The sequence below is a fragment of the Papaver somniferum genome, unplaced genomic scaffold (genome assembly GCF_003573695.1).
Source record: "Papaver somniferum cultivar HN1 unplaced genomic scaffold, ASM357369v1 unplaced-scaffold_131, whole genome shotgun sequence".
Classification (NCBI taxonomy): domain Eukaryota; kingdom Viridiplantae; phylum Streptophyta; class Magnoliopsida; order Ranunculales; family Papaveraceae; genus Papaver; species Papaver somniferum.
The window spans coordinates 3433271-3444090 of NW_020622270.1; the positions used below are offsets into that span (position 1 = coordinate 3433271).

Below are 10820 nucleotides of genomic sequence, written 5' to 3' on the forward strand. Positions count from 1 at the left end.
CGTTAGTCACCGGCTAAGTGAGTTTTAAGTTTTAGGTGTTTAAATACTCAGATGAGAGTCATTGTCTGTAAGATTGAAAATTGAATTTGAAATGAAATCACAACCACAGAAGATTGTCAAACGACATCCGCTCTTCTCACGTATTAGTACAAACTGTTCCTAGTGGAGATTAAAGAAAGTCTTTGTCTCATCTTACCCCCACATTGCTCATTTCTATGTATGATTCGACTCATGGCCATTTGGTTTTGAGTTGGACATGGTGCTAATACTTTTCAAGGATACGACTTTTTCTCGATAGGAAATGTCCAGGACCTGCTAGTTGTGTATGTCATCTCAAAAGTACTACAGTAGTTGGATATATTTATATATCGTTATAAATTATTTTATTATTGTAAATATTTAATTATTGGAAGATAGAATTATTTTGTCCCCTTATTGACATAATCTCAACCCCATTCGCTTCGGCTTTCTTGACTAGGTTACAAATGAGGCTCGCTGGTAAACTAATAAGGCAACCTGTTCAATTAATGTAGTAGTGTTAGCTTGTTAGGCTTCCATATAGTTAATGTAATATTCTTTATCTAATAATAACACAAAAATGATTTGTAATAAAATATTGTATTAGTTGTTGTGGTCCTTTCCTTGGGAAGGCTGTTTCTTGGAAACTTTGTAGACGATGACTTTCGAAGTTAAATTAAGAAAACTAGGAAAGCAAGATAAAAATGATTTGTAATAAAATATTGTATTACTTGCTGTGGTCCTTTCCTTGTGAAGGCTGTTTCTTGGAAACTTCATAGACTATGACTTTCGAAGTTAATTAAAAAAAGACTAGGGAAGCAAGATCCCGATTCTTTTTCTTCCGCTGCATCAATGAAAAATCTACAGTTGGTGAAATCTGGTATCCATCTACTTTTATCTCCTGTGACATTCAGAAAGTTCTGATAGATGCGTGTGATTTTCATCTTTGAAATCATATTACAACTTCAAATTCTTTTCTGAATTCAAAACATCTTCAAAAAGTGCGTTTTCCATCTTTGGAATCACAATATTTTACCAAATTTTCAATAACGAGACTGAGCAAGCTCTCTGAATTTCTTTATTAAATTCTAGCAACAAAATGAATCTCGCTGATAACCTGGGTGAGCTTACTTGGGATATACTAATGTGGAGACAAGAAACTAATTCTGATAGCCGGCAAGCTATAAGAAAAGAGATCATAGGAAGATGCCCTGAATTTGAGACAAAGTTGGATGAAGACCAAACGAACCTGGTTCACCTGGCTTCAGAATATGGATATGTCCAGATTGTAAAGGAATCAATATCTATCAGCACCATCAAAAATAGGGCGAGTCCATTCTTTCGTTATGATAAATATTTCAAGACTCCTCTTGATTATGCAGCCATCAAAGGTAACATGGAAATTGTTCAATTATTACTCAATGCTCTCTCATTCTCACCATTTACTAGTGGTGAAAAAACTATTTTCATGGAGGAGGCTCTTTATAGTGCCCTTATAGGCAACCAGCGCCAAACCTTTCGTGCACTGGCGATAAAATATATGGAGATGGAGAACTGGGATAGCAACATAGTGGAAATCATCAAAACTACAAACAAGGTTATTTAACTCTCTCTATTTTTTTCTAAAAAAAAAAAAAACTCTTTTTAAATTTGGATATAGACAAGTTTCGACCTTAGTTCATGGGTACCACAACCCACCCGTTTTACTAGCCCACTAGAGAGGCATGTACAAAACTAAAAATTCTGTTTAATAGCACCAATTTGATTTTATTTACTGTTACTCTCGCTCATTTATATGTTATTGTGCTTTATAATTAGCTGCTACTGGAAACTCCACGGCTGTCAGATGATGTCCGGACCGAGGTTTTTGAAACCTTGAATATAAAGCTCTTGTCGATTATTCAATATGAGGACTGCTTGGGCAACCACTTACTGGAAAAATTCCTGGTCAGTGATCCACTTCTCTTCCGAGCACTTTCTACTCGATCGTGTCCCCTGGAGACACAGTTCTACATTTGTGTATTAACCAGGCAAACTGATGATTTGCTAGATGAGATTTATAGATTTCGATATGAATATGAATCCGACGAAGATCGGGAGCAAGAAAATATATACCCGATGCATTACGTTTCTGCATGGGGGTACTTTCATATCGCGAAATTAATATTGATTTATCAGTCGGGTTCGAGTACTGTATGTCTTCTCAAAGATATGGATGGCAATACTCCTCTTCACTGTGCTGCGCAGAATGGACGAGTTAGTATTATTAACATGTTGCTCTCAACTTGTTGGGAATGCGCTGGAATGGTGTCAGACGAGAAGAATGAGACGGCTCTTCATTGTGCTTTAACAAACAACAAGGCTAAAGCTTTCAAAACTTTGTTGGAGTGGTACATCATCAAAGAAGAGTTCTCAAACAATAATGCCCGAGACTGGGAGTGTGGAGACTCCAACTTGGACTTGCTGGTTGATGGCTATGTAATAATTGTGAAGGAGTTATTATGTCAAAGAGAGAGTAAGATATGCTTCCAAAGAGAATTTGGGGAAGGAAAGGAATACTTTGTAGTCATCAAATGCAAGAAGAACCAAAGTATCGGAACCTCTTTTAAGTATCAAGATTATATTAGAGAAGTGACTTCTAAAACCACAAATCAGACAATTCTTAGTCTGTTAGTGGATTCAAGGTCCATAGTAACATTGAAAATCTTGATAAGAAGTGCCATGGTTAAAGGGATCTTGGGCATCAGAGATGTGGATGGGAAGACTGTGTTAGACCTGGTAGGTGAAGGTAAGACAACTAATGTGATGGGGTTCGTAGAATATCAGGTAACTATAATATCTTCCCCATTCATTTGATTCCGTTGATTAATTTCTTTTCTGTAGGACTGGTGTTCGACTAAAGAAATTTCTGTTGGTTTTCGCTCTTACAAGCAGAGTTATGAAAATGTGATATGGTTGTTGGACGCTATACAAATTGACGATTATGAAGTTTTCTCTAAATTACAAGTGGAAGATCCACAGGTTCTGGATTATGTTTGTGCATTACCTCTCGGAGGAACACCATTACACATTGCTGTGAGGACTGGGCAGCTAAACGATTGCACCAGAGAGATTATAAGACAGAGGCCTAATTTTATGACAACAGAAGATCATAAGGGGCGTAATCCACTTCACATAGCTGCTGCTAAAGGTTACCTGGAGGTAGTTAAAGAACTGGTTACCCAAATGTGTTTCAGTCAGTGTTTTGGTAGTCCTATTCCAGTGAAAAATAGGTGTGGAGAATTTTTCGTAACTCCTCTTGATCTTGCAATTAAGAGAGGCAAAATTTCTGTTATTAATGAATTGCTCCCTATTTGGTGGAAATGTGTTGGAGTAGCAAGCAGGGAACAGAATTCGGACCTTCTTAGAACTGCAATAGAATACAGACAATACGAAGCATTGAAAATGTTGATGGAGAGGTACATTGAAGATGAGCTTTTGAAAGCTAAGGAAGTGGATCGAAATCCAATGTCATCCTTGGCTGATGGATACATCAAGATAGTAAAGCATCTATTGAGTACAAAAGTTGGATATAGTCTTTCAATTCTTGTGAAGAACAGAGAAGGCCCAAATTACATTAATGGTAGAGAACGGCCCCTTCCTCTGTATTTTGCAGTAATCACAGTTGCAAATAGTAGCGGGAGAGAGGGCAGTAACATAATTGATGAACTAGAACTATCTGCATATTACCCGAAATACTTCAGTGACGTGACAGTCAGAAAGAAGAGGGTCCTTCATTTTTCCATGGATGATGAAAACTCAGTGACATTGAAACTTTTGCTGCGGAGTCCTCTCTTTTACCAGGACGGGGGTTGGACTATTTTCCAAATTCTAAATGCATGTCTCAGAAATGAGGTACTTAATTAAAACTTGAATTTCTTGTGATACATCATTCTTTTCTGTACTTTCTTCAAGAATAAGATGTTTATTGTTGCAGGAGGATGAGGATGAGGATGAAATGGAAACACTTATTCCGATATGGTATAAATCAATTTACTAATGCTTCATTTTTTATTTTTTTTTGATCGGGTTGATGCTTCATTTATTAGTTCCTTTTTAATAAATTTCAGTTATTAGTTCTTAATATATATCATCATCATATGCTTTATTCTCAGGAGTAACAAAATAGGCGATACCTGTCGATCATGTTCCATAAATGTATATGACGATGCCAAAGAACAGCTTGGTGAAGATACAAAAGCTGGCCATGAAGTTGCAGTAGCTGATGGTAATGAGGCTTATGAAAATGTGTTAGAACATGTAAAAGCTGATCATAAAAACGACAATGATGAGGAAAATGATATTGAAGAACCACAGGGTCAAGAAGTGACCACAGGTGCCAGTATCCCAGTTAGACCGGATGGTTGTACTATGAGAGATCAAGATAGAATTTTGTTCTCTAAAGACCAAAGCTTTGCATCTCTTGAAGAGTGTCGTAACGCTATAAAGGATGCCGCAATACTAAGTAATACTGAAGTTGAATTTTCCAAATCGACGGGGGAAAGAATTGTTGCTGCATGTTCAGACACATCAGGTTGCTGTAAATGGAAAATACGTGCTAAATCCAATGGTTGCAAGAGAAGTAATTACGTTGTAACCGAAATACAGAACGCGCATACATGCCAACGTTTGAATTTGAAGGTTACTACTAATAAGCTGGCAACTCCTACATGGGTGAGCAGTCATATTATTGATAAAGTAAGGCAAGATCACAATATTACGACACAAGAGATTAAACACATTATGAAGCAGTCTAAGTTCCAAATAGATATTAATTGCAAAACAGCAGAACGAGCAAAGAAAAGGGCTTTGGATACAATACATGAAGTATCTAAGAAGCAGAGACAAAATTTGATTGCTTCGTCATCCGTTTCATTGAATGCACACCACCAAAGCCCTTCCAATTTGAGGTTTTGGGAACAGATTCCTGAACCAATGCAGGAGTATATAAATAACATTGTAGACGTGAAAAAAGATGGACATTGTGGTTATAGAGTTGTTGCAATGCAAGCAGGTTATGAGGCAAAAGATGGTTGGAAGCAGGTTCGAAGATTGTTGCTGAAGGAGGTCGTTCAAAATGAAGAACTCTACGTGAAACTTATGGACAGCGGTACAGTTGCAAAAATGAGAAAAGCTTTCGAGTACTCTGAAGACCTTGCCGCTGATACCCAATATTGGTTGAATTTACCTGATGCAGGTTATGTGATTGCTAATGCATTTAAGGCCGTGGTCATATCACTTTCTCTGAAGTCCGGAAATTTAACATTTCTACCCCTTTCGGAACCTCCACCTGAAGGACAACCTCACAATATTATCGCTTTTGGCTTTGTTAATGGAAATCACTTCATCAACTTGGACTTGAAACCTGATGCTCCGATACCTCAAGTTGATCGCCGCTGGGATACTAACGTCTCCAAGGCTGCTGTAGTCTGGAAAACACCTTATCTGAACAGAATTGAAAAGTTTAAGGAGATCATGGGATTCGAGTTGGGTCAAACAGGTAACACTAGCTGTGGTGGTTCCCCTGTAATCCTCCTAACTTTAGGAGATGCTTATTATTATGTTGATTCCTCTCTTTTTGATTTTTTTTATTAGGATCTAGGGTTCGGCTCCCGCCGTTAGCTTTTGGTAATGTATGTAGTGCTGGTAGTTGCCGTGATGTAGACAGCCTACTCAATTGCCGACAAAGTTAAACTACACATCAGAGAAAATGAGAGTAGATATATTTCCTTCAGTAGAGGGGAATGGCTACATCTTTTGCTTCGGCACTTTTTTCTTTAGTTTAGTGTTCTTGAGGCATGCAGATCTTGTAGCTTTTGTTGTGTTGCTCTTCTTCTTTCTGCTGTATTCTTTCCCCCTTTTTTTGTAGCGTTTTTTCTCGAGAAGTTGTTGATGGAGTGTTTTCTTCGCTGCAGGTGAAGGTAAGAACTTTATAAATCTCGAAGAGAATTTGCAGTCTCCGCCTCGTGGTCCTGCGACTCGCCCCGAGGATACTGCTTCGTCTGCAAAGGTACGTACCACTTCACTAGGGAGATAAGTTATTTTAAGCGTTGTGCTGAAGGGGTTTTACATTTGAATTGTTGGGTAAGCCGCGTTTGACGGTCGAAAATATCCGTGGCTATAGATACAACCCGGAATATTAACTTAGTCACTTTAGGACAGCTTGATTGAGGCAAGCTTTTCTATACCTTTGTATGTTGCAGCCGATCCTTTATCCACTTTCACATTGCATTGCAACGCAAAGGGTCCTGGTTCAATACAATGTCAGGTTCTAGCACTTGGTAAGTTTTTGCGTGGAACAGACAATTGTAGCGATGAGCATTAAGATTCACTTAGTATTGAGCATTTAAACGGTAGGTATAAAGAGTCTGATTTTCGTATTCGACCGTCAAGCCAGAAGTGCATTCTGCCAGAAGGGAGTTTCACTCTTATCTTTGAGTTCAACATGTTAGGCTTTATTATGGTTTAGCATCAAATCATGTTTAGTTTAATATAATCGGATTAGCCTAATCTTAATCAAGTGTGTGTTAAGTTTAGATCATGTACTAAAGGCAAAAGTTTTTGTTTTGTGGTTAAGGGACACATGTCTAAGTTAGTTGGAGGTGGAGTCCCTTCTAGCCTTATTTAAAGTTTACTTCTGCCGTTAGAAAGATAAGGGTGATAGAAGTGGATGAAGAACTTCCAAGTAAAAGAACTTAGTTTAGAGTGTTATGTTATAAGTAATTGTCTACAGAAACAATTGTCTAAGATGATCATAACCCAGTCCAAGGTATTATCTTGTTATACTTGTCTGATGCTGTTTATGAAACTAAAGGTATCTTCTGTTAACTACTGTCTAGTCATCAATAAAGTAAAAATCACGTATATCTTAACTCTCCTATTACTTCTTTACTTGATTCTGCTACCTGATCTTGCGTAGCAATATGTATAAGCATGAAGCAGTTGTATGTAAACATGATGAGGTTAAGCATAAAGCATGGTTTCTTCCTATCGATATTCATGTTAATGTTTCTAGATGTAGAACATGTAATCCTAGGAATAAAGTAAGTTGTATCTATCAGCCTAAGTTGTGATTTGTAATCCTAATTATGTAAAGCATGTTAAAACTAATAAAGTACACCTTAAGCATGATCAATGGTTGATATGCTAACACAACGTTCATAGGATGTTACTGTAGAACCCAGAAATGGTATAGGGTACAGGCTTCTGCGGTTTCCTGGGCCTAACCCTCTGCCAAACCCTTTATGCACTCTAACCCTCAGCCAAACCCTTTATGCAGGAGTGCGGTCCCGAAAATAGCAGCGTCACGGCACATAGAGAATTGCAGATTTTGAACAGAGGGTCGGGTGTCCTCCAAGGTGTTTCAAATCCTCTAGGTGCATGTGCTCTTGAAGTTGGGTCTCTTATTTGGGGTTGGCCATATCGTGATACTGACGCCACTTCTCGTGGGGCAGATTTTTATCGTGGTTTTGGTAACAAATTTTTTACTGACACTTCTCAAGCGGTAATTGTCTTGCCACTAGTCCTACTCATTTATATTTTTTATTGAGAATCTGAAATTTTTGGTAGTGTTGTTTCATTTCTTAGGACACCAACATGGGGAAGAGTGAACGGCATGCAGGGGAGATCCTGAACAGCAGAAAGCGAACTCGGGTCTTGATAGATACTTCGGACGAATTTAATACTAGTCATTCCGAGACTACTCCAACACAACACCATCAATCTCCTGACAGAGCTATCAGTACCCCAAACTCTTTGAAGGGGAAGGCCACTTGGTTCACCTTCACTGGTTCTGCCACTGCATCTACTCTGTATGGTTGTGCAGACTTTGTATCGGTGTATAATTTTCCAGTTTCTCCTGAACAAACGGACTTCTATAAGTGGATTGTCGAGATGCATGGTCATATAGCATCTGTGGAAGTTATTTCAGAGAGGAACACGCTTATCATGTCTACACGGACGTTAATTGATACCGTGCTAGCAATACAGAAGTTGGGTGAGGCTTGTCCTTCTGAGGAGAATTGGGCTGTTTGGAAGGAGGCAATCAAGCTCCCTCGGATTCTGAAATTTAACATTGCATGGTTGGAGAGTCTCCTAGCTGCTATTGAGGAGAGACGTAACTTTCGCCGTCAGCTATTGCATGTTGAGATTGCTCAGTTGGAAGAGGAAGTTGCAGAGAGTAAACGAAAGCTGATAAAACATCAGGCCACTCAGTTACGCTTAGCCACCGAAGCAGCTGCTGTTGTTTTGGAAATAGAAGCAACTAAGTCCAATATTGACGTTAAGATACGGTCTCTGGCCAAGAAGAATAATGACCTTGGTGCTCTTTCTTGAGAGAGTTTTTTTTTTTTTTCATTGCTCCTACTCTTCTGTTCTTCTTTCCTTCCCCTCCTCTTTTCCCCTAGCAACTTGTTGTATCTGGTTTGGTGGACAACTTTTTTTAATGTTCATATTAATTAAAGAAACCTATTACTGGGGCTTCACATTTCAATAGAGGGGCTTCACATTTCAATAGAGGGGCTTCATCTAATAGGACAAAAACAGGTCACCTATAAGTAATTTCAGAAACACCATTTCTAAACTATTTTTATAAAGACTAAATAATCCTTATTTAGTTAATGTTAATTTTATTTAATTAGCTAACGATTAAATTAATAAGCTAATAACTAAATTAATAAATTTTTTTATAACCTCGATAATTTTTGGATGTAAGTTTTGGTGGGAAGAAAACCTAGGGAGAAGAAAAAAAAGAAAATTTTTGGAGATTTCTCTTCAAAACCTAGATTTTGATTTACTCAACAAAAATGAGTGAATCCAGTTGCCAATTCGAGATGGGTGAATCTTTATATGATAGAGAAAACAGGTTTTACATACCTCATGTTGGAGACCAAGAGATGGTTGATTTGTTAGATGGTAGAGAGGGTTAAACACAAAGTGATGATGAATCTCAACCAATTGAAGAAATAAATCGACAAAGTGAAGAATCAATGGTTGAAAATCCACAGGTATACCTCTAAACTAGTTCCCATAAGCTCAAATCTTCTCAGAATTAGCTAAAGTTTGTAAAAAAAATGGATTTTTGATGCTTGAAAGACATGGTTACGGTTGGGTTTCATCTTCATTTCCAACCGTAACCCCCACTTACGGTTTGCTTTTGGATGAACTCCAAACCGTAACTGGTTTTTGAATAAGACAAAACCATTTACGGTAGAGAAACCTAACCGTAAGACATTATGTGCATGAGTATTTATTACACTAGTTACGGTTGAGTTGAGATATATATGCAAACCGTAAGTCATTTTACGTTTTTTTTTCCATTGCCAACCATAAATTATCCCGTGTCTTTGGTGTAATATTTTACGGTTAGTGAAACTACGGCTGGCTTTTTAAGTTACGGTTGGGTTCGTGCTTCTTCGGATTTGGCCGTAAATATAGTTTTTGTGTTTTTTTGTGTCTTGTTTGGACTAAAGTTATGACATTTTGGTTGATATATCGTGCTTCCACTTGAGCCAATGCCTGATCAACCTGATACAAACGAAAAGATATGGTAGGGTTTTTTCTAATGATGCAACCCTTCCACTTGAGCCAATGCCTGATGCCTGATCAACCGTAAATAATGATGGGAAGATTTTTCCCATCATTATTTGAATGACTTGGTATGGTTTTTTTCTAATGAAAAGAAATGTTGCTCATGCATTTGGATCATATCTTTATTTTTATTGTCTAACTTTGTGTTCTTGCACCACGTAGACATGGGAAACGAAAAACGAAGCACAAGCATGGACTAGAGAACGTGGCAAGTTAACTATGTGTATGATAGTTTGCAACCGTCAAACGAATGACCGGCACTTTCAAATGGTATGCGAGTGTAGTGGACAACATGAAAGTCATGCGAAAAAGGGTACTGTATTTAAAGGAAAGACAAAGAGGAAGAATACTACTTTCACTAAGAAGACCAAATGCACGTTCAAGCTTGAATTTAAAGTCAACAAGGAAAAAAACTGGTTTTTGGAGAAAGTTGTATGCGGTCGTCATAACCATTCAATATCGGAGACTTTGCTAACACATCCTTATGTGGCGCGGCTTAATGAAGAATAAAAACTTATTGTAAGTTCTATGACCGGAAAACATATAAAACCCATTGATATACTCGGTCATATAAAGCTTGTAAACCCGTTGAATGCTCCTACTTTGTCAACCATCTATTATGCTGAAACAAAGTTGAAAAATCAGCAATGGGAAAATAGGAATCAAATGCAACAATTAAGGCATTTGGGGGAGAGGCATAACTACTCGATTTTCTCATGCCGAAGATGAGGATAACCAAATAAAACATCTCATATTGGCTAATCCGGAATTTATAAAGTTGACAAGGTGCTCCAATCAAGTACTTTTAATGGATTGCACGTACAAGACCCAATAAGTATGAGATGCCGGTGTAGAACATTGTTGGACAAACTTCCACCAAATCTCCGTCTAGTGTCGCGTTTTGCTTCTTGGAAGATGAAATCGAAGAGAGTTATGTGTGGGCACCAAAACAATTGAATTTATTCTACATGGAGGGATATACTCCAAAGGTGATTGTCACCGACAAGGAGCAAGCGTTGATGAATGCAATAGCGGGGGTTTTCTCGGATGCTCATTGATCGCTGACGTAGGCGTCAAAAATAAATTACACTTTCTTACTACTCAAAATATAAAATATAGCAAGGTCAAGAAAGGATCGTTCCCACAGAGAGGTCTTGATTTTCGTATGTTTTGGT

The 10820-nt window shown here is 37.9% G+C and overlaps 1 protein-coding gene across 3 annotated transcripts; it reads left to right on the forward strand.

The window, feature by feature from the left end:
* Positions 1 to 855: 855 nt before the first annotated feature.
* LOC113332556 lies at positions 856 to 8548 on the forward strand. Of its 3 annotated transcripts, none has more exons than XM_026579099.1 (8): positions 856 to 1615; positions 1837 to 2844; positions 2953 to 3912; positions 3995 to 4038; positions 4173 to 5557; positions 5973 to 6067; positions 7337 to 7561; positions 7645 to 8548. In XM_026579099.1, exons 1-8 carry the CDS (start codon positions 1118 to 1120, stop codon positions 8389 to 8391), a joined length of 4962 nt encoding a protein of 1653 aa, XP_026434884.1. In that variant the 5' UTR covers positions 856 to 1117; the 3' UTR covers positions 8392 to 8548. The 3 variants fall into 3 exon arrangements, with proteins under 3 accessions (XP_026434884.1, XP_026434886.1, XP_026434885.1); XM_026579100.1 differs by lacking the exon at positions 856 to 1615 and having other exon boundaries at positions 1872 to 1965; positions 2069 to 2844; XM_026579101.1 differs by lacking the exons at positions 5973 to 6067; positions 7337 to 7561; positions 7645 to 8548 and adding an exon at positions 5653 to 5772.
* The last annotated feature ends 2272 nt before the right edge of the window (positions 8549 to 10820 follow it).

What these genes read in the sequence shown, in the direction of transcription:
- LOC113332556 (XM_026579099.1), top strand. Translation starts at nt 1,118, where the DNA reads ATGAATCTCGCTGATAACCTGGGTGAGCTTACTTGGGATATACTAATG. An exon ending in ATGCATGTCTCAGAAATGAG is followed by an intron (nt 3,913 to 3,994) that starts GTACTTAATTAA and finishes TTATTGTTGCAG; the next exon opens with GAGGATGAGGATGAGGATGA. An exon ending in ATTCGAGTTGGGTCAAACAG is followed by an intron (nt 5,558 to 5,972) that starts GTAACACTAGCT and finishes TCTTCGCTGCAG; the next exon opens with GTGAAGGTAAGAACTTTATA.